General features: G+C 38.8%; 1 protein-coding gene across 17 annotated transcripts in view; it reads left to right on the top strand.

The window, feature by feature from the left end:
• PKP4 (plakophilin 4) overlaps positions 1–24,275 on the top strand; it is a 236,643-nt gene that overhangs the window by 149,141 nt on the left and 63,227 nt on the right. For 10 of the 17 annotated variants that reach the window (XM_058664506.1, XM_004577144.4, XM_058664500.1 and 7 more), the window contains 3 exons: positions 6,644–6,678; positions 23,689–23,820; positions 23,930–24,120. In XM_058664506.1, coding sequence (XP_058520489.1) covers positions 6,644–6,678; positions 23,689–23,820; positions 23,930–24,120 — 358 coding nt within the window. Of the gene's footprint in view, positions 1–6,643; positions 6,679–10,524; positions 10,636–23,688; positions 23,821–23,929; positions 24,121–24,275 lie in introns of those variants that run through there. The other 7 variants (XM_058664503.1, XM_036493322.2, XM_036493323.2 and 4 more) reach the window with 3 other exon arrangements.

Genomic DNA, 24,275 nt, shown 5'->3' on the forward strand with positions numbered 1-24,275 from the left:
GCAGCAATGTAGTGAGTGGAGATAGGTTGCCTTCCAACAATCCTTTCCTTCGGTTAGGCAGATCCATTCATCTTCATTGTCTGGCTTACACTACATTGACCTTCAGGTCTTTTAGTTTATCTGAATAGTCCAGCCTAACGGAAGGATGACAAGCTCTACACATTGTGCTGGGAAGAACGATGATGATATATTGCTTAGTTTGTCTAACCGTTCTAATTGTTCTAAATTTAAGTTTCTAAGGCTAAGAATTTCTTGTCAGTCATTATCTAACTGAACCAAGAGGTCCCCATTTGCAAACATGGGGAAAGCAAAACTAATTGTACCCTAACAGTCACCTATTAGGAGGTGGTGTCAGCTTCTGGAATATCAGAACAAGGATTATACCCTTAAGGAGCTATTTCTTCCATATATGTCTTGGAGATCCAGCTTCTAACCAAATCAGTTATGAGCCTGATTGAATTGAAGAATATTCTCGTTTAGAGAAAGGGTAATGACAAATTGGACCTACCCACAGGGTGACTGCACTTACTGGGACTTCAATAGGCATTTATTGTAAAAATTGACATTCTTAACATAAGGTTAAGAGCCAAGAAGAAGTCTAAATAAAGCAGAATATGAACTAAACCTTGCTATGAAGTCATAGAAGCTAACAGAATATTTTGCAAACAGATCAATAGAAAGAAACTGAGTAAAATTTTAAATTTGCTAATTAAAATGTATACCAATCAATGCCAGAAAGAAATAAAAGGTTTAAAGTATTTTTCTGATGTCTCCTGTTCATGATTAGAAATTATTATTTTAATTATAATTAATGAAGATGAGAAAGCATAACTGTTCAGTTGAATGTTGCACACAGCTAAAGCTCATGCAATGGCTTGGAAACAATTTGAGTGTGTACTGTAATAGTCCATATATTGGGACTAGACCGGGTTCTGTTTTCTAGAGAGCGATAATCTCTTGAAGCTTATCCCAATACATTGTGTCTGATAGGAATCTTGTATCTATAGTCTGACTCTAGTACTAGTGTAATAAGTCCTTATCTAGGCTTGAGAGGAGGTGAGGGGAATGGTGAGTGGTTTTCTAGGTAGCTACACCCAGAACACTTTCCATAAATATTGCTGTTACTACAGTAAGAGCTACAAAGTGAAGGTTAACTCTATTAAGTGTTTAGTTTCTGTGTGTGTGTGTGTGTGTGTGTGTGTGTGTGTGTAGATAGAAAGATAGATATAAATATATATGGTTACGTGGTGCCGACATATGCCATTCTGGAATTTAAGTAATTCTGAAAGAATTACCAAAGTGTGTTTCTGTACAGTGTGTCCCAAAAATAGCACTGAAAGTGTGAAGCAACATGGCGTGTGAAGCAACTGCGAGGAACTAAAAGAGCCTTGAATATAGGTTTGTGTGGGAAAGGGCAGATGCGAAGGAGCTAGGTGGTAGAGTTTTTCTGTACCATGCTAAGATGTTTGAATGTTGGTTACTCTGGGACGTTTGTGTTTGGTCGTCTGCTCATCTGTTGTATTAACACCAGTAGAATGACATCAGAGTTCACTGTTTAAAGCATCCCTATAGCAGCAGCCTGAGAAGAAAGCATAAAAGGGTGAGAACTGAAGCCTGGAGGACCAGTTAGGATCAAGAATGAGGTAGTGATACAACCAAGACAGGGTGTTAGGATGAAGACCCACACTGTGGGAATCAACAGAAATAACACACATGGTTGGAGTGATAGCTGTGTACTCAGAACTGCCTTAGAGTCTGACAGTTAACCAAGGCTAGCTCCATACCTTCACAGAACTTCCCCACTATTGAGGTGGCAAGGAGAAACTACTGGCTCCCTGCTCTTCATTCTGATTGATAAGCTCAAATAAACTAAGAGCCAGGGTGTGCATTTGACATAGCAGTTAAGATGTTGCAGGAGGGGAGAATCAAGATGGCAGAATAGGGTAAGGACACGTTTAAATGGACGGAAAAACATTTAATCAGGATGAAGCAGAGAGGACACCTTCCAGGAAATAGGAAAGGACAGAACAACAGCAGAGGGGTACCTGGAGACTGACAAACACAGGAAAGCAGCAGACACAATGGTGTGATGTTGCAGTGACTGATACTCTAGCAGCATTCAGCTTATGGCGATCTGAAGTCCACCAGCAGCCAGAACTCCACCAGCAACTAGGTGGGAAGGGACTTTCACTGGGAGCTTGGGAGGTGAACCCAGACAAAGAACTGTCCATCCTGCTGGTCCATTTAATTTGACCAGGAGCAGAGACAGAGCAGCAGATCACAGACAGACAGTGCGAGAACAGGGTGGATTTCACAGCCCAGTCAGTCCCCTAGAGCTGAATTGGGCACCATTTTGCATAAGGAGGCAAAGGCAAGGGAAAGGACTGAGCATATGCTGAGCTGGGAGTGAACTCATTTTTGACTCAGTGAACTGCAGCAACGTGGCATTCTACAGGTTCCACCCAAGACAGGTCTGGGTAGCCCTAAGACCTGGTGGCCGGCAGATCAAGAACTCTAGTAGTGGTACATCAGGCACCATTTTGTACACTGTGGCAAATGCTTTAGGACTGCAGGGGAAAACAGTGAACTGTGCATGTGCTGAGCTGACGAGAACTCACTGAGTTCAGTGGATTGCACTGGTCCTGCAGGAAAATAATAATGACTGTGGCATCGTACGTGTCAAAATAGGTCCGTGTGGCACCCAGACCTAACGTCCAACAAGTTCCAACAAGATTAGCGCCACCAGCAACCTAATTATAAAGGACACCTGGTGTCTCTCTAATCCTGGACTTGCTCCAACCGGAAGTGGGAGAAAGGTTGCAGAGACAATGGTGCAGCCTCAGCACAACATCACAGGAGGTGGAGAGTGGTGAGCCCAGGAGCTGGGGCTGTGGAGACCACCATGGAAATCTGACGTAAGAACCCAGACCTGGAACTCGCTGGAGGTTGTAGCACAAGTGGCTGCAAGCAAACAGTTGTGTACCAACTGCAATAAGTAAAATCTCATTGTAGAGCTTACTTTTAACTGTTGTTTGCTATCTGAGTAGACCATCCTAAACTGAAGAATAGATTTCATCCTAAAAGCTGTTTGATTGTGACATCTTCAGAAATTATGGCTGCCTCCTCTCACTGAAATAAATTTGGTATGTGTGATGCAGTTCTTGCATTTTAACGCAAGCTTCCCATGCCGGTAGAGAATGTTTCAACACAAGCTGCTTGGTTTCCTGAGAAGGAAGGGACAAGGAGTGGGATGGAGTCCCATGTGGGCATTGTCTGTGGGCACATTCAAGGAATGGTGGGGAAATACTTCTGGGAACTCATGGTTGGAGGAAGAGAAGGAAGGAGAAAGAATAAGCCTGCATTTACACTGTGGAGCTGCCTCTGGTGGTCTTGTTTTTTTTTTTTAAGTTTTATTTATATCTGACTTTCTAATAAAAATAAACAGAGAGAGGAAGATCTTCCATTGGATGATTCACTCCCCAAGTGATCACAACGGCCGGAGCTGTCCCGGTCTGAAGCCAGGAGCCCGGAGTTTTTTCCTGGTCTCCCATGTTGGTGCAGGAACCCGAGGCTTTGGGCCATCCTTGACTGCTTTCCCAGGCCACAAGCAGGAAGCTGAATGAGAAGCGGGGCCGCCAGGATTAGAACCGGTGCCCATATGGGATCCTGTTGTGTTCCGTGCGAGGGCTTTAGCTGCTAGGCCACTGTGCCGGGCCCCACCTCTGGTGTTTTGATAAAAGTAGGATGCATTTAGTGTCCAAACAGCATTTTCAGATGTCGTGTACCTGTTCTCTGCCCCTTGAATCCCTGAGTAGCGAACAATTTAAAAATCATTTAAAATGAGTAACCCAACAGAGAAAATGACAGTTCTTAGTAACATATAGTAAGCAGCAATTGCATAGTATTGTAGAAATCAGTACATAAGTAATTGGATACAGTCTTCAAAATAAACTATGGGACATTTGGCTTGGTTTTAATCTTTGTCCATATCATATTTTCCTAATGATTTATGTCTTAGACCCTGAATAGAGTAAGGAAGTTAGTTTTAACTGGAGCATTCCACCAGCTTCACCTTGAAATGCATGAATACCCTTTGGTGGCCTTTCAGCAGCAAAGATGTCAAAGCTTTGTGCCTAGATAGAAGGAGAAGAAGTTGGCCTGCTTGAACAGTTAGTTTTTATATCCTTGATGGCTCAAAACAGGGAAGAGCTTTGTGCTTTTCACAGTTTGTGTTCTAACAACATGTATTAAGCAGCTTCTCTTGTGCTTGGCAAGATGCTAAACCCTTGACATTCAAAGATGAACAAAACATACAGAGCCCAAGCCCAATTTGTTGTAATTATAATTTCTAATTTCAAGAATTTAAAGAAGTATTTTATTGAAGATTTTGAAAGTTGCAAACTTGGAAGTAAATAAACTTTCCTGATATTCCCAAGAAACTTGAAATATTTTAAGCTTTCCCCTGGATAGCAGAGGATTTACCATATATTTTGATATACACATAAAGTATGATAGGGACACAGTTGTGTAATATCACTTTCCATACACTCAAAGCTGATTCAAGTGGTAGAAGTATCAAAAACAGAATCACATGATATTGAAATTCAGTGTAGTGACTTCTCGAGCCACAAGATGTTGGTGAGCCAGGCAAAGGGACAGGACTCAGATATCGCAGTATTTCCCCTTTTTCCATTAGTCTCTTGAGATCTGCGAGGTGCATCAAGTTAGAGGACCATCACAGGTGCTTTGCAGAAAACTAGCATTAGCTGGGTGACTCCCTTGGATGGGGCAGCATGTCCTCCATTGCTACTGCTAATTCAATGTCTGGGAATGGGAACTGCTGAGACTGGTGAAGCAAAGGTGTGTCCCTCCCACAATGGAAGTTGAGCAAATTCTCTCTGAATCCAGGGATTTCCACAAGCAGGTTTTGACAACCCTCAAATTAACTGTAGATAATATTAAGATGTTACCAAGAACTTGTCCTCCTAGCACTGCAAGGATTGTTGTTTTCAGAAGCTTCAGCTCCTTTATCTCACACAATGTTCCCATAAGCTTCAGAGCAACATATCTGTAGATTCGATAAATACTCCCAAAACATTTACATACATTTTCACTGATTTTAAAAAAGTGCTGATGTTTAAAAAGCACAACTCCTCCTGTTTGAACCCCATAGAATAGGTGCTACCACTTGCGTTTTGATTTTTCAGACTTCATGGCAGGCACAGTTTATATGTGAATATGGACATTTAATACATTTCACAGTCTGTTGTGGTGTGGTGTTGGGGGGCACTAACTTTAAAATTCCTCCACCCTGGATTTGATCATAGTCCTTGCAGTCACCAGCTTTCAGTCTAAAAAAAATATAATAATAAAGATAATAATATACCTATTAAGAAGTTTGCTTTGAATAATATAAAGGAGCTGACATACATGAAGTTTTTAAGCTAGCATTAATAAATGCTTAGTAATCCGACCTGCTCTTGCTGTGCTCTGCCACGTTGGCCCCCTTTGCACCGCAATTCCCTGTGGGGAGTGAGGGCTGGGAGGAGCAGGGAAATGTTGCTAGGTTTTTGTGTACAAACTGGTAGATAGATATGCAATCAACCAAGGAAAATACATAACAAAACTTTTACTATGGCTTGTAAAGTCTTTTATTTTTGATGTGATGTTCTGTGTGAAATTAAGTGTTCTAAGGCAGTAAGAAACATTTTGTTGAACAGTTGTGGTGTTTCGTGTTTTGTTCAGTTTTTATTTTAAGGGGAGGAAGAAGGCTTACTGCCATTTACATGGGCTAATAAGTGAAACGACATTCATAACTAAATACCAGCTGATATGTCATTCATTCAGTTTTTTTTAAAAGATTTATTCATTTTATTACAGCCAGATATACACAGAGGAGGAGAGACAGAGAGGAAAATCTTCCATCCAATGATTCACTCCCCAAGTGAGCCACAACGGCCCGTGCGCGCCGATCCAAAGCCGGGAACCTGGAATCTCCTCCGGGTCTCCCACGCGGGTGCAGGGTCCCAAAGCCTTGGCCCGTCCTCGACTGCTTTCCCAGGCCACAAGCAGGGAGCTGGATGGGAGGTGGAGCTGCCGGGATTAGAACCGGCGCCCATATGGGATCCCGGGGCTTTCAAGGCGAGGACTTTAGCCGCTAGGCCACGCCGCCGGGCCCTCATTCAGTTTTTATACTCTCCGTCTGTTAACTCACAAATGAGAAAAAAACTGATTGTCGTCGTTGCGGGTCTGGCTCTTTCACTTAGCATAATGATCTTAGTTGTATCTATTTTGTTGCATGTGTCAGAAGTTCATTCTTTTTTTATGACTGAGTTAGAAACCACACTTTCCTTTCTAGTTTTGTACTCTTTTATTTATCTTGTTCAAGGAGTATTTTATGTTACTTTGTAATTTGCCTTAAATTCCCAAGTGGAAACTCAGCTTTGTCCTAAATTGATGTGGGTGGCTAAAAACTGCCTAAAAATTAACTTAAAATGAAAGGTAATTTAATATTTAATTTGAGGTGTTGATACTTTCATATAGTTTAATATGAAAATTAAATGTTTTTAAATGCAAAACAGATACAAAGTTAGATTTTATGGCAAAGAAAATAAATATTCTTTTTTTAATTCTTTTTCTCTAGCTCAACTGAGAAGTCATTTCCTTGGAGACCAACAGGTATGATATTTTATTTTTTTTATTTCAAACAAAGCACTTATATTTTACAGACACAGCAACACGAGTTGCATAGCTTACCGTGTTAATTTACTATCTGATGAGAAAAGCCAAGCACAGTTCTTAAGAGTTGCCAGTAGTGAGCTAACTTTGCTTTGAAGTTGTAGTCCTTGGTGCACTTAGTGTTTAACTGAGTAGTTTTATAAATTCCAACTGTAAAGAAAGTAAAACATTGGACAGCAGCAATATCAGTTCGATGGTATGTCATTTTATGTTGTTCTCCATCATAACAAAGCAGAGAAGAACCTCATCAAAGGTCATTGTGTAACCTGGGAAGCTAGTAGCTCGGTCATACAGATGGAGGCCTTCTCACAGTCTTTCTGCTATGTCAAGAAGAGCTGCTTGCATTCTTTGTTTTCCTTATGGATCCACAAGTAGACCATCTGGGAGCTTCTCATACAGTCTAGTAAATGGCTTGGTATCCTTTAATGTAGCCCTTTATTTTTTTTTTTTATCCTGAATAGCCAAAATATGAAAGGTGACTTACCTGAAGGAGAATGTATACCACTTTTACAAATATTTGGAGTCTTCATATTCAGTAAAACATTTTATTGAGCAGCCACATTATGTACCAGGTTGAGTGTGAATTTCTCGGCAGTGGTGACAACACGCTGAAGTCCTTGTCCCCTACCCTTCATGGAGCTTGCACTGTGAACAATGATGCAAGCAGTGTTAGCAAATGCTAGAGTAAGCTTCGATGGCTAAATGCTTCAGCACTTTTCAAACAAGGCTTGAACTGAGAAGAGCTTAGATCACCTCAGGCCTGCTGTATAACTTTACCTGTGCCTGGTTCTAGGACTCTATTTGTGTTTGCAGCATACACAGGTCACTCTGCTACTTTGCCCACAAGCTGATCATAGGAAGTGTAGGGCCTTTTCACACTGTTGATGAGGCAAAGCCAGAGGAACAGCTGCCTGACACAAAGATGCACAAACAGCCATGTAATCAAGGGCGGACTCAGCGTGCAGCAGTGTGTGGCTGATTGTGAGTAATGTCCAGGAGGCATCTACACACAGCTCTGCAGTACAGACAGGCCTGACACCACTTGGACTGATGGCCGCCTGTGCGGTGGCATTGGTGCTGGCAGAGAGACAGCACAAGTGGCACGTGGAAATCTTTAAGACTGGTTTGGGGTGGAAAAAGGCTAGAGGCAAAGTTAGAGGGCTGTGGTGTGTCAATTGATAGAAATCTTTAAGGACCAGGGACTTTGAACTCTCAGGGACCCTGGGTAGGCATTGAAAATCCTTTAAACAACAACAAATCTTGTAATTTCACCATTCCTTGTGAGAAATAACAGAGCTGTGAGTTGGAGGGCAGAAAAATTAGAGACAAGACGACCAACCTAATGGGTGTTGCTGAGTTGGGGTATAAGCAATCATGTGAAGTGGGTGGTTACTGAGGAAGAAAGGGCTAACTTGGGGTGGGAGGGGGAGACAATGATAACTTTGAGATCTAAATTTGGGAGGATGCCAGTGTCCCCTGAGGCAATGCAGTTGAGTTGAGATGGGGAACCAGTTCAGGAGGGTTCCCTGAACTACAGTGTTAAAAGTGTTGTATTTGAGATGATTAAAGAACAGCAAGTGAAAACATCAAGTAAGCATTTAGAAATGTGAGCACTACAGAAAAGCACTAATCAAATGAAAGGGAAGACAGCCTCTCAAATGGGAGGCTTGTGTATTACTACTTGGTCATGTGGTTCAGACATGCAGGCTGCAGTACTGTGGGGAAGGGACACCTGAGGTGGAGAAGAGCAAGCCTCGGCCATAAGAGAAAGACCTAAAACCTGCCTGAGTTGACAGGAAGTTGGCTGAGAGCACTGTTACTTCCCCCACGTTGCCTCAGCCCTTCCATCCTTACTGAGGACAGGTATTGCACTGTTCACTAGATATTCCCAGAACCCTGTGGTGTTAGGCCAGGATGATTGGTCATAGGGCATGAATTTATGCCTACATAAGTGAATGACAAAAGCTGCTTTGCACTGTTACCAGAATGTTTGAATATGTACTGTTAGCTTCACAGCTAAAATCTAGGCACTGGGAAAGTCTTGATTTTCATTTTCATTTTCTCTGTACGTCTAAGCTTGAAAAATTACTAACTCTTATATGTAAGATGGAAATAAGGTAAACATTTTAAAGTTTCAGTAACAACACATGCACTTTAGGAAAAATACACTAGAAGTGTGTGTGTGTGTGTGTTGATCTCAAGGGCTTTGATTCTTTACTTGATTCACAGTGCGCATGAAACATTTTAGCCTGACACAGCATTTACCGCAGGATTGCACATCTGTCTTTCCTTGTGCAAATTTGGGATGCATGGATTTGAACTCAGTTTTATTTCCTTCTAAGCTTTTTTCTTCTCATTATAACGACTTTATTGAACTATAGATCTTATGTGTACTGTTTGCCCATTAAAATCGTATGCTTCTGATTTTTTAGTTTATCAGAGTTGTACATCCGTCAGCATAATTTTAGAATATTTCTGTCACCCTTAAAAGGAAACAAATCCCAAATAGCAGTGATTGCTGTTTTGTCCCCAAAACATCCAGTCTCAGACAACCACTAACTCATCATTTTCTTAATGATTTGCTTGTTATAGACATTTCATATAAATGGAGTCAAACAATATCTTGTCCTGCATGTCCTGCCTCTTTTGCTTAGTGTGATACCAGGATTCGTACTTGCTGGGGTGTGTGGATTATTACTTGCTTCCTTCTCACTGCCAGATTATGTTCTGTCCCACAGATGTAACATTTTACTTACCCTTTTGTTTACACGTTTTGTCTATTAGGATTACCACTGCTGTGAACATTCATGTACAAGTTTTGGGTTTATGTTTTCATTTCTCTTAGAATACACCTACCAATGAGATGGCTAGGTCACATAGTAACTGTTTAACCATTAAGCAACAGCTGGATTTTTTTTCTAGCATGGCTTCACCATTTTACATTTACCTCCTTTTCCACTTCTTCACCATATATTGCTGTTTTTGTTATTAAAGCCAGTCTAATGGGTATAGAGTAATATCGCCTGGTGATTTTTGGCTTAAATTTTCCTGATGGCTGAAATGTGTGGATTTCCCAGTTGCCTTCATATCAGCTTTGTTTTTTTCTGATTCTAAGTGTAACATACACTCATCCAAAGTTATTTGGAAAATATAGAAAATTATTAAAAAAAAATTAAATTACTCAATCTGTCCTGTCAGTTATTCTTCGTGTGTGTGTGTGTGTGTGTGTGTGCGCGCGCGTTTTCCTGTTACGGAAAAATTGGGGGAAAAAAAGTCCTGCAAATACAATTGTATTTGTCACTTTTCTCAAATAATATATCATATGCAGTTACCATTAATAGAATATTCTGTAAACTCAGCCTTATACAATATCATTAATATATTTCAGAAATATTTCTTAAGAGCCCTAATCAATTGTTTAGTGTGTGGTTGTCAGTGTTGAAGCAGCCTTGCCCTCAAAGGACTTCAGGCTTCCTGGAGGGGAACTGTAGTGATGTGTACATGCAAATGTACCCAGAATCATGCAGGAGGTGTTGTGAAGGGAAATTTGAAAAATGCACCACAAATTTTCCTCTATCTCCATTATTTGACATGTGGTTTGTTGCTGATTATTCACTCTTACACATAAATGAGGTAGATATCTGTTTATACAATTTTATATTACAACTATCCCTTAGGCTAGAATTTTAGAGAGAAAATTATTTAAAATATATGACATTGTTAGTTTTTGCTGTATGTAACCGAGTTGTCTTCCTGCAAGATTGTGCTATCTTGATCACCCTCCAGGTGTATGAGATTGATCTTCTCATATGCTCTCACTGATGTCATCATTTGTATTTCTGCTTATCAAAAAATATGAAAAAACCCTGTAAAGTGGCTGTTCTTTTTCTCTTGAAGGTTAGTAACTGATAAGAGACAAGGAAAACAGTTGTATCTATCAGTCAGTGTTCAGCTTGAAAAGCAGAACCCGTGTCATTAGTTCAGTATATGGAATTGGATACCCAGATGGAAGACTGGCAGTGTTGAACAGGATGATAAAGCACCCAAGGGATTCCTGACGCCTGGAAGCTGCTACACCTCCTAGGACTGCAGGTGCCAAGCAGTGGATGGTTTGGAGAGAGTCCTGCAAATGGAGCAGTGGGAGAAGGCAGGATGGGAAACAGGATGGTGTCTAGCCTAGGCTAGAATCAAGAAGGAGACACGGCCGTTGCCAGAAAAGCTGCCCACCAAAGAGCAAAGAAACAGGATGGTTTCTCCATTCAGGTCTTTTCCAGCCCTCGGTGCATTCTGTGTACTGTCTGATGAGAGCAGGAGAGGCCTTTCATGGGTGTTTAAGTACCAAAGCCCAGCAGGCACTGTGTGTACATGTGCGTTGATTTACAATAGAGGCAGCAGAAGCCAAACCATGCAGACATGCTGTGGGTTTTACATTCTTCCTACCAACTTCTATTCATCTACTTGACCACCATCTTCATGATGTTTGTCGTGGCTGCATAACAAATATACTGTGATGGGTTTTTTCCCTTGCTTTGCAGTGAATTTTTTTACACATTTCATCACTTTAGAAGATTTAACAATCAGCTTAATAACATGTTAGACAAGTGTATAGATATAATGTATTACACACAAAAATTAAATGCGTTTTGAATTAAATGTGTTTTCTTTGGCAGGGAGAGTTGTAGGTATTAACTTCCAAGTGCAGCAGTCACAACTGGCATTCACTTTCAAATATTGTAACTGTATTAATGGTAGTTTTGTTAGACTTGCCTGCTTTTCACCTATACTTGTCACGTTTAAATTGTACTCATGACAGTAAGTTATAAGTGGAGAAAACTGAAGAATTATTTTATGAGTAAGAGTCAAACTGATTTCTTTTATTTTTTTCTAGTAGATATACATGCTATTATTAACTCAAGTACACATTAATTACTGCAAGTTTTGTTGCTGCTTTTCCTTTAACATGTATTTTTTTCTAGTTATGCATGTGAAGACACTTTAATGGGAACATCATCTTGTTTTTAGAATTTGGCATTCCTATTCAAAATGAACCACAGATGGAATCAATATGAAAAAAATGTTTGAAAGATCTTCCTTACATGTTGCTTTGGCTAGATTTTAACAAAACTCCTTATTCATTTTTGTGGTTTTCTAAATAATAAGAATAACACAAAACAATTTAAGACTGAAGTTCTGTTCATGTTCCTCATTTTCTATTCTATTTTGAACTTTTATTTGTGATTTTGTTTGCATCCCCACTGTGCTGCTTTTATATTTTATAAAGTTAATATGAAAAGCCTTCTCTAAGACTTTAGGGAGGATGGAGGTGTATTAGAAGGACAGTGGTGGATCACTGTTTGGAGAAACCCTGCTTCCTCTGGAGTTTTCAGGAGGTTGCAGTTTGAAAGACCAGATGAGCTGCTGAACTTTGTTTTTAAATAGCTAATTGACTGCACCATGGTTTTCTAGGAAAAATGCAAGATTCCCTGGGCAAATAAGATTTCCATTTCTTTATGATACAGTTGCAGGAGAAAGTAGCTTTTGATTTCTGTGGGTGATTGTTTGGTTTTTTTAAACTGTCATGGGGGTGGATGACTACAAACAAAAAGCCAAAGCCCTTTAAATGTAGGAGGCAGAGAAGCTACTTCTCAAAGGCTGAGGAAGGGCTGTCATTTTTGTTTTGTCAGATTACCTTCCTAGAAATCATGAAGTTCTTTTGAAGCATTTTTATTTTTTCTTTTGCCCTCTCTCTTTCTTATGCATTTTCTAGTTTAGCCATGTTGAGTATTTGCTTTCTCAAGCCATAAATGCACATCATTTCTCTTTTATGATGAGGATGATTATTGTCTAGTGTGTTACGTCTTGGTGTCTTTCCTGGCCCCACATCTCTGCTAACGTAGAATATCTACCTTCGGACAGGGTCCAGAGGGAGGGCCATCTTAATGTTCCTTTCCCTTTCCATTTCCTTGGATTAGGGTGTCACTGTACCATTGTTCACTTTTTATAATTTTTATATGTGATTATAACCATCTTTTGGTTCTTTCAAAAATTCAGGGATCTTTTAAAGTGGAATCATGAAAATGTGTTAGAATATTAAGTAACAAGTTGAGGAAAGGGAGAATGCAAATATGAAAGGACGTCAGTATGTTCATGGGGGAAAAAATGGAATTAAAAGATAAGTTTATTTTGGATACAGTGTTTAACTTAGCAGTAAAACGCCTGTGCTCCACACCACGATACCTGGGTTTGATTCCAGCTTCCTGTCTATGCAAGTCCCGGAGGGAACCAGGGATGGTTTCAATGACTGGGTTCCTGCCATTCACATGGAAACTCTGGCTTGGGTTCCTGGCTGCTGGCTTTGGCCCTACACAGTGCTGACCAGTACCAGTAATTTAGGGGATAGATTCACAGATGAAAGCTGTCTCACTCTCCCCTAGTCTGCCTCTCAAATAATTTGGAAAATTTTAAATTTTTTTTGTCTTAAGGTACTCTAATCCTGTTCATATTATTTATGTAATATGTATTTTCCAGGAACTTTTAGAAGACAATTATATATGCATGATATTTTCTCACCTAAATAAACTTCTTTTAATTAAAGTTTCCATGAAATAGTCAAAGTGCTTTCATATATACAAACATAATACTTCTTTAGGCTGGAAAATACTGTGCAGAGTATATATTTAAACCTTTAAATTTAGCTATCCTTGAGGAAAGAAATACAAAAACTGAGTCATGAAAAATAGTTGTACAAAGTGGATACTGCCCATCAGGGAAAAACTGGATGGTGGAGCCAAGGATTGAATGTTTTTGTCAAAGTCGTCACTGGCAGCCTGAGAGCCTCTGAGCACTCTGCATGCTGCCTTCCTTAGTGGCTGCACTAGCCTACACTCACACCTACAGCGGAATAAAGTACCTTACCATGCCAGGAGATGTTGTTTACTCGATTTCCATATGTAGACCAATCTCACTGGAGTTAGGTGGAACCTCAATGTGGGTTTTATTTGTAGTTCTCTAAAAACTTGGGAGTCCAAGCACTTTTTTGATACCTCTGTTAACTATTTGAATTTGTTCTTTTGAAAAATGCCTGCTCATTTTCCTTGCCCATTTCTTCACAGGGTTGTTTTGCTGTCATTGAGTTTCTGAAGCTCTTTGTAAATCCTGGATATTAGTCCCCTATCAGCTGTTTATTGTACAGAGATTTTCTCCCATTCTGTTGGTTGTTTCTTTACTCTATTGATTATTCCTTTGTTGTACAGAAGCTTCTTAGTTTGCTGTAGTCCCATTTATTTATTTTGGTTTTGATTGCCTGTGCTTTTGGTGACATTTCTAGTCACCAGAAGATATCTTAACCAATGCTGTGTCTTGTAGAGGCTTCCTATGTTTTCCTCTAATACTTTGATGGCTTCTAGGTACAGATTTAGGTCCTTGATCCATTTAGAGCTGATTTTTGTGTAAAGTGACACTTGGGGGTCTTGCTTCTTTCCTCTATAGGCTGCTATCCAATTATCCCAATAGCATTTGTTGAAGAGACCAGTTTTTTTCCCTGGATTATTTTCAGTTCTCTTGTTGAAGATTGGTTGAGTGTACATGTGTGGGCTCCATTCTGGGATTTCTGTTCTGTTTCATTGATCTTCTTCTTTGTATCTGTACCAAAACCTAACTATTTCGGTGACCACTTCCCTGTAGTTTGTCCTCAAAAGTCTGGAATTCTGTATTTTATTTGTATTTATTTTCATTCTTTAGGATAGCTGTGGTTATTTGTGATATATTTTGTTTCCTGATGAACTTTTGTATCTTTTCTGTTTTGAGAATATTGTTGGTATTTTGATTGAGATCGCATTGTATCTTCATATTAGTTTCAGTAATATGGACATTTTGATGATAGATTCTACCAATTCAGGAACATGGTAGATTTCTCCATCTTTTAATGTATTCTTCTATTTCTTTTTTTAACGTTTTGTAGTTTTCATCATAGACATCTTCCATGGTGTTGGTTAGGCTTATTCCATGCTTTTGAAGGTTCTTCACTATTTTAAAGGGGACTATGATTAGCAGTTCTCTCTCAGCCATGGAGCTGTTTGTGTATAATAGAGCCATCAGTTTATGTTTGTTGATTTTTATACTCTGCTACCCTCCTAAATTCTCTTATGAGTTCCAGTAGTCTTTTGTCTGAGTCTTTAGATCTTCCTATGTATAAGATCATGTCATTTGCAAATAGAAATAATTTTCATTCCTTGTTTCCAATTTGAATCTTTTCTCATAGCTCTAGCAGTGTTTTTCCAATACTGTGCTGAATAGCAGTGGTGAAAATGGACAGCCTTGTCTAGTTCCTGGTCTTAGTGGAGAAGCTTTTCATGTATTGCTTTGATTATATTATAGAATGTTCCTTCCTATGCCTATTATGGTTAAGATTTTTAGCATGGAGTGGTGTTGGATTTTATAAAATGCCTTTTCTGCATGTATTGAAATGATTATTTAGTTTTTATTATTCTTTTTGTTGATTCATTATATCACATGTATTGACTTGTGAATGCTAAGCTATCCCTGCATGCCAGGAATACATACCTAGTTCGGGTATTTTTAAATCACTCCTGTAGGTAATTAGAGTACCAGCATCTAGTGAGAATCCTAGATTGTGCTGCAAATTGTAATTGCTTGTGGAAGTTTTTAAATGCCCAGACCATACCCCAGAAAATTAAATTTAAAAGTATAGTGGACAATCTGTGTGAAAAAATTTTTACATATTGCTCAGGTGATTTTAAAGTAGACAGTTTAAAAACCAATACTTACACACTAAAAATATTAGTTCATATGCTGTATCGTATTAGTTAAACCACCTCTGGAGATACCCACATCCCAAATAAGAACATCTGATTTGAGTCCTTGCTCCTTCACTTCCAATATGGGAGACTCAAATGGGACCTAGATCCAACTGTTACAAACATTTGAGTGAACCAGTAGGTGAGCGATCTCTCTTTTTCTGTGGCTTTCTCACTTATTCTGCCTTTTAAGTAATTAATTGATCTTGCAAAAAATAATTGTTAAAACAAAAAAAAGTTTGACATGCTTATCCTGGATAGTTATTATTGAGGATAATCAAATACTAAGTTATTACAAAATAATTCCTCCTGATAAATTTAGAATATTAAGAAAAAAAGTTACCTATTTGTAAGCCTAATGAAGCAATAAACTCAATCAGAAAATGCTGAAATGGATGATGAGACCTCTAGCTTCTGAACCCTAGCTGCACATTAGAAAGTCTTTGGGAGATGTTTTTAAATCCCCGTGTTTAGGGGTAAGCCTGGAGCCTGGTGCTAAAAGTTCCCATTGAGAAGCCCACATATTAGAGTCTCTGAGTTTAAGTCCCAGCTCTGCCCCTAATCTTGGCTTTCTGCAAGTGCATACTCTAGAAGGCAGCAGGTGATGGCTCAAATATCGAGTGTTCCTGCCACCCAGATAGGTGATACAGATTTAATTTGGCTTCTGGATGTTGAGGGAGTGTGGGTAGCGAACTCCAGGTGAAATATTTCTGTCTCTCTCTCTCCTTCTCTCTCTCTCTCTCTTTCGTGTGTGTGTGTGTGTGTGTATTCCTGGACATCAGACCCATACAAAATGGTGATAAAGATCACCCACGATCACCCACCCTTAGGCTCAGGAAATTGCAGCCTACTCAAAAAACCAGTGTTCTCAACCAAAGCATTAAGGAGAAAGGTTAGGGGTGAACATAACTGTGGAAGGATCAGGTTGCCACTACCTGATTTGACTGTCTTATTGTAGTAAGTGTGCGGGATATGATAGGATAAAATGTGAAGTCCACATTACCATACATTAACTATTCAAATCACAGATGTTTGACCTGAAAGCTTTTAGCTCTTTCTGATCACAGGAAATATTTCAGTTGGAGGAATATGTAGGTGACATCATGAGAAAAGTATCAGACAAATCCAAATTGTAGACAGCTCACAAGTTTATTGCTGTGGTTCCCTGTGAGTGTCAAGAAGATGAACATGAGGGAATAAGAGCCCTTTGCTAGATTAATGAATTAACATGACAACTACTGTCAAATGCCAGCAGAGGACCTCCTCTCAACCTAGTACAAGGCAACTGAATAAAGGTAACTGACATCAGGAAAATTTGAATGTGAACTCAAATGGCATTATAGACAGTATGGTTTTGCAGAATTGATTTTGTAGGAAAATTTTATTATCTGAAGTGAAGTTTGTTTACGAGTTCTGTAACAGGAAGGGGAAAACATAAATGCAGCATAAAATGTATGACAAAAAGTTAATCATTATTAAATCTTGTGGTAATTTATTGTGCTTTTTGTGTTTGAAAGTTTTCTTTTTAAGTTTATTTACTTGAAAAGCAAAGAAAGAGAGATTGGTGAAGCCAGGAGCTTCACTGGATCTTCCACATGGATGGCAGGGGCCCAAGAAAGGCCTTTTTCAGCTGCTCTTTCTAGGCGTATTAGCTGGAGCTGGATCAGAAATCAAACAGCATGAACTTAAACTAGTGCTTGTATTGGGATGCTAGTGTCCCAGTGGCATGATAAACCACTGCACCACAACCCCAGACTAAAGCTTTCTTAAATAAATGCTCAAACTAGTTGAAGTTAAAATGATACATCAGAATAGCGTATGTTTAAGCAAGAAAAATAATTGATTTCACTCTGAATGTTAGCCTTCACATAAGTGGTAAAGAAATCATTAAAACCGAGGACAAGCTTCCCACCCAGTGAATATTGGTTGCATTTTCCACATATTAGGAAAGTTGTTAAATTAGCTTTCATTATGCAGAGTGACCTATATTACACTAGAGATTAGCCTTTCTGATGTAGAACTACACATTTTGTAGTTTTTCTGCAGGGTTACTTACCAAGTAAGAATGTTAATTCAGCAATACAGGTGAGAACCTCTTATCTGAAATGTTTGAAACTGTGATTGTTTCAGATTTCAAAACTTTTCAGTTTTTCTAATGTTTTTATAGAACTTACTGGTTGAGCCTTCAGATTTCTAAAACACCTCAAGTTTGAAAGACTCCAAACTCTGTCCTGGGACAAGATGCTGCTCCAGAAGTGGTGCTCAATTTGTTTTAGCATTTTTCTCATGCAAAAAAAAAATGTATTCTAGGCAGTTATTCATGGTATATGAACATATCCCCAAAGCCTAAGTAGTTAGCACTTGGGAGAAAAATATTTCCAGAAACATTTTATAATTTCTACAAGCATGTCAAATAAATGTTTAAACTTCCTTGTATTTTTTGTGATATATAGAAAGAAATGTCCTGTTAACTATCCCAAATGGGACAGAAATTTTTCAGAATGAACTTTGCCCTTTATCCTTTTCCACTTTCTCTGCACACAGAGCATCTGTGCCCGAGTCTGGTGTTGTCACTCGGGAAATATGTAAAGGCTGCCACCACACCTCCACATCTCATCCTTCCACCATGGTCAGTCCGTGTAGCTTTCCTGTGATCATGCTTACCCAGAAGGATAACTAGGAAAAAACATGTAGAAAAACTTTGTTTCAAAGGAGCTATTTATTTTTTTACAGGGATTATCATCCTCTCTAGGTTCAAGAAATTTCTTTATGAAGACAATTTTAATATTTTGGTTTTATAACTCCCATTGGAAAATATTTCCATTTCTGAATTTGGTCTGCAAAGTATGTGAATGATTTGAAAAATCTTTGAAAATCTTTGAAAAATCAGTGATTTGATCACTTAATAATTCCTTCCATCAGGTAACGGATTCACTACATCCCAGTGAATCTCTGACTGTTTTTTCAGCTGTCTTTGTAGAAGACAACTCCATCTGTGGCCACGAATCAATACTTACATGTTAGATTTGGGGCTGGACAGTTCATCTGTCTGCTTCATGTCTTTTTATCTTTAATTTTTAACTCCTTGGTTTTTCTAATTTTCTTTAAATAAGTATAAAGTATACATCTGTTTGGGAGATGCAGTACTTGCACTTTAATTAGTACCCAGACTAAAATTATTTGATAGATACTTATTGTTAACATGGCTGTAGAAATTCCTATTCAGTTTACTTTATCTAAAAATTACTTTTAGTGGTTTTATATTCTTGAACAGATTTCAAAAATTTGAAACCTTATGAAAATAAAATCTCTGATAATATACACAACTAAAGCACTTCATATTTGTCATTGTAAAAATCAGATCACTCTATAACAGATTTTACAGTTATACTGCCTGCATAAACTGCAAATTGCAATCTAGGAAAAAAAGCTTTTTTAAGGAAAAAAGCCTCATTTATTAATGTAAAGTCAAGAGTTACACAGAAGGGGAGAGAAAAAAGTCAGTGAATAATCCTCCATCCAGTAGTTCACTCCCTAAGTAGCTGTCAAGGATAGGGCTAGACCAGGCCAATGCTAGGAGCAAACCCTGGATCTCCTACATAAGCAGCAGGGCCCAAGCATTGGCACCATTCCCAGCTGCCCCTTCTAGGCCACCAGCAAGCAACTGGATTGGAACTGGAGCAGCCCTGACAGGACCAGTACCCACACAGGATGTGTCACAGGCTGTGGGCTCACCTGATATACCATGTTGCTGCTCCCCACAAATAAGTTTATGCAGTGAATTTGAACATATACCACTTGATATTTTAGAGCAAAGTTTAAAATGAACTAGAAAATATTTCATTAATGCATTTTATTCTGCAAGACTTACCACACAGCATTTTAGATGCATAAAAATTTGAGCCTTCATTAATATTTAAGAGATGGCATAAATATTCATAAGATCCAAGAATCTAGATGTACTCAAGAGAACCAGACTAGAAGTAGTTTTAAGGAACATGATCGTCTGTCCTTTCCCTTAAACCTACTTCCACTAAAACCCAACTTTGCAAAGTTACCATTTATAGAGTAGTTTAATAAATGAGTCAGTAAACTCTGGATATCTATGTTATTCTTAATATATTAGTCCACATTTTTTTCCTCAGTAAACTCTAGATGTCTGTATTATCCTTCATGTCAGTCAATATTCATTTTTGTTCCAGTGGACTATCACTCTTCAACTTCCACATCCTATGTACAGTTTCACTGTGATCCAGCCCTTCCTGGTGACTTCTTTCCCTCTGGTAATGGGCCTATCTGCTAGAGAAATCAAGCTGGTGATGGGTCACAGGGCACTGAAGAAGAAGCCTTTCAGCACGGTCTCTCCGGTCCTCCAGAGTCTGGCCTAGACATTTACTTCTAGCCCTGAGAGGTACTGGAATATTCCTGCACCTCTGTCAGAAACAGGCTTTCTCTAATGCCTGTAGCTTTACAGGAAGCAATAGCTCTGTGGTCAGACAGGAAGTTAAGCCCCTATAGGACAACTTTCTTCACTCAGTTTAGTTTTTTCCCCACAAAATGCTGCCCTCTGGGAATGTCTGAAGTCAACCTGCAAGCCAAGACTCAGAAGAAACCTCCAAGGGAGAATACCGCCCCTGAGTCCTGCCAGAGCTCATACTACAGCATATTTTTTGTAAAGACAAATTTTGAAATGCCAGAGGAGCTCAGAGCAGGCACAAAGCTGAGTATGAGGTTACAGCATGCTGAGAAGCAGACTGGGTACAGGGTTGGATATACTGCAAGTCTCCTTCGTGGTCACGAGATTCCTGTTTCCATGGTGATTTTACACACAGAACAGACCTCCTGATTCACACAGTACAAACAGAGATGAACAAAACAGAGCCATTTTCTTAATCTCAAGTTCCTTAGATTGGGGTTTTAGATATCTTATTAAGTATATTTTTATGCATGCTCTGTGTGAGGATATACATCAAATAAAGATAAAATAATTCATACTGTATTTCATTGTTTAGTATGAGTTTAGTGAGGTAGATAATAATGTCAGATTTTCACAGACCAATAGCATTAGTGTCTTCTTCCCACTAATTTTTTTTTGTGGTATAATCTTCTGGTTTCTTTTTTCTAAGTGTATTTTTGTTTTAAACATTGGGTCACTCATGAACATACCAGCCTAGAAGGGCCGTGATCTCAGTGACCTGCCAGTATTACACGCAAATGGAGATTTCATTTTACCTTGAAGCTTGTTCATGCTCTGTATTTTTAGACATGCATTTTCTTGGAAGATGCTAATTGATGTTTAAAAATGCCTCCATAGACTATTTCCAGTGTCCCACAAAGCATGTTTGTGACTTTTCTCTAAGTAAAATATGTTCTTTAGTAAACAAAGAAGTAGCATTCACATGCTGTTTGCTGTTTTTTTATTTATAAAAATATTTGTCTTTTTCTGATCTTGACAAATCACAATGTGTTACCAGTTTAATTGTAATTTACAATGTTGGTCATGAAATGCTGCACAAGCCTCTGATTTCTCTGGTACATTTGACTAATGTCTTCTTTCTTTCCATATAGCAGATATTTTTAAATGACATTATTCTTAAAGATTGCTTAAATTAATACTTAATTGATAAATCTGACATTTACCAATCTACAAAGAGTAATGCTTTATCTGGTGAATAGGAACTGGGTCTTCTCTTTATCTGAGGTATGGTAGAAGTGCACTCTTAGTTTATACATGGGCACAAACAGCTTAGGAATTGCAGAACTTCTAAGAAGCAGAACGACTAATAGAAAAACTGCCTTAAATACCATTTTAATGAGATAAGAGATTGCTTTTGCCTACGGATACATATGTTCTCATTAGGCTCATATAGAAGCCCTTACCTATACCATATAAATTGGTTATCTTATAGTTTATGTCAACACTTCGAGCTTAGATATTTGATGGAGCAGTTGACTGCTTGGGACACCCTCATCCGGAGTAACTGGGTTTGGTACCCAGCTCCACACTTGATACTAGTGTCCTGCTAATGCGTACCTTGGGAAGCAGTAGGTTATGTCTCAAGTAATTAGGTATCTTCCACACACCTTAGAGACACAATTGAGTTTGTGGCTACTGGATTCAGTCTGGCCCAAATACAACTATTAAAGCCGTTTGGAGTGTGAGCCAGCAGATGAAAGATGTATGTTTTTCTCTTTCTCTCTCTGCATTTCAACTAAAATAAATTTAAAAGAATTAAATGTACCGCTTACGAATTTTTAACCAACTCTTAACTTCTATGTTTACATAAGATGGGACACAGAAGTCTGTTACCTATTCTGTCAACCCAGTTACTTCAGTCTTCCAAGTGGATTCTGGGGATGGGAATCTTACTGTGACAGTATCTTTTCCTGTTTTCTGTTTTCTAGGGCTCTGCACTTAAAAATACACGAAGTAGAGATTAGTAATGACATTTACAGGGATAGTAGATGAAGCAGTGCTTTGTAATTTTTAAAATAATATTTCTGTTAAATTTTGTTATCTGGATGAGCAGTAGATAATCACACACCTCATAATTTGTGTTTGCTCTTTCTGTGGTCATTTATTTTAATAACTTCTTAAAGATGGACATGAATAAGCCCAGGTGTTGTCACATGCTGTCTGGCAACAAATGTCACACTGATAGAAAAGGGACTCTTGCCAAAGTACAGTTTTGGGGTATCTCTTTGTTCCTATTTATAATTAATCTGAAAAGTTTTTTGTAAAAATAGCAGCATACACAGCTCTCTGATTTTTTGTTTCCATGGTGATAATTTTTTTACATTCTGATACTACATGCCACCTGGTGTTTCCAAGCCAAAAGCTTTGATATATTGATGTCTTGAGTTTTATCATGCATTTAAACTGAAACTAATAACTATCCAAATGCCGTTTCCTTTAAAGACCCTATAGGTTTCCATGGTGTGAAACTTAAGTGTGACCTGTTGCTGTTTTCCTTCTTACTTTCTGATGTCCCAGTCTTGGGAAGGCCAGGAATGGGCTGCATGGCTTTAATTTCAAGCCAGCTCGGCCATCCCCAGCCATTTCAATGCCCTGTAACTCTAGTAGCCTCACATACTCTGTGAATTTCACTAGACTTCCCCTAGCTCCTTGAAGCAACTGCTGGCTGTGAATGGTCAGAACTCTAGACACTTGGAAGCCTTACAGATGAAGCAGATCACTGTCCCGTGCTATCAGCCTGACACTGACTCAGATCATGTTTTAACTGCACCAGGGAGACCATATACAGTCTGTACTCTTCATTGAAATTCCAGACCTCAGAATTTAGAACTGACACAGAACTCTGCCACAGGTCATTAAAAACTTGGTTTAGAGCAATACCTAGAAAGTTGACCTTGCTATATACATCACCAAATTGTGCTGAAACACAAAAGTTAGAGTTAATATGCTGAAAGGCGTGCATCAGCACTCCATGAAGGAAAGCTGCTGTTTGTACTGAAAATATATTGTTTCCTAATGAGCATTTACTGAGCACACACAAAGAACTGTCCCAGGTGTGGGAGATAAGACAGTGAACAAATCAGACAAGAGTTGGCCCTGTTTGAGCTTACACTCTAGTAGAAAGAGGCGGGTGAGGAATGCCAAACTGAAAGGGAAACTGGTTTCCTGTGAAGTCATGGTTGCAGGTTAGGTGTTAATTCTTTTATGAAATTCTTCCTAAACTCCCCAACTCCGCCCCCAACATCCCTCTATGAATACGACATGAAAAGCTGTTGTTACTTTCAGAAATATCGACACAAAGCTCAAAAATTGGGTGCTGCATAAGTGCTCATTTTAGAAGTTTGGCATGTGGAGGACCTTTTTGTAAATATTTAGCAACTATTTGCAGTCTCTTAATCTTGCTGAGAGGTGAGTTTCCCAAGAGGGAACGAAATCAGTTTTCAGATTTTAATTTACTATGAAGTGTACCTTAGATTAGGACAAGCAACATTTGTGAACTTAGAGAAAATATGGCAATAAATTATGAAGACATGGAATGCATCCACGTACATAAGAGTCAAAATGTAGTTGTTAACATAGATTGTATGATGCAGATGACAGATTTTTTTTTTTAGTGTTGTCAACAGATTAAGCTGATTAATCTTGATCTTCTTACAGAGGTGCCAAATACCGGAGTAAGCAAACCTAGAGTTTCTGACCCTGTCCATCCCAACAACTATCTCATCAGGACAGAGCCAGAGCAAGGGACCCTCTATTCACCTGAACAGACATCTCTCCATGAAAGTGAGGGTCTGTTGTATTATCTTTTAAACATTAGGTTTGCTCTTTCTATTTCATTTTTTAAAGTGAGCATCAGCAGTATATAAAAAGATATTTGCTCTTGGCTTCGTTTCTACAGGATCATTGGGTAACTCAAGAAGTTCCACACAAATGAATTCTTACTCCGACAGTGGATACCAGGAAGCGGGGAGTTTCCAAAACAGCCAGAACGTGAGCAAGGCTGATATCAGACAACAGCATTCATTCATAGGGCCAACCAATAACCATTTGGTGAGGAATTCCAGAGCTGAAGGCCAAACACTGGTTCAGGTAAGGTAGACACACCAAGCTCCTCATGAAGAAATGTCCTCCTGTTTGAGTATCTGTTATAGATACTCCTGGAGGATCTGCATCAGGAAAGCTGATTTTGATTTAAAGAATGGATAAAATATTAAAGTCATCTTATACTACTTGAATACATTGAA

The sequence above is a fragment of the Ochotona princeps genome, chromosome 5, assembly GCF_030435755.1.
Source record: "Ochotona princeps isolate mOchPri1 chromosome 5, mOchPri1.hap1, whole genome shotgun sequence".
Classification (NCBI taxonomy): Eukaryota; Metazoa; Chordata; class Mammalia; order Lagomorpha; family Ochotonidae; genus Ochotona; species Ochotona princeps.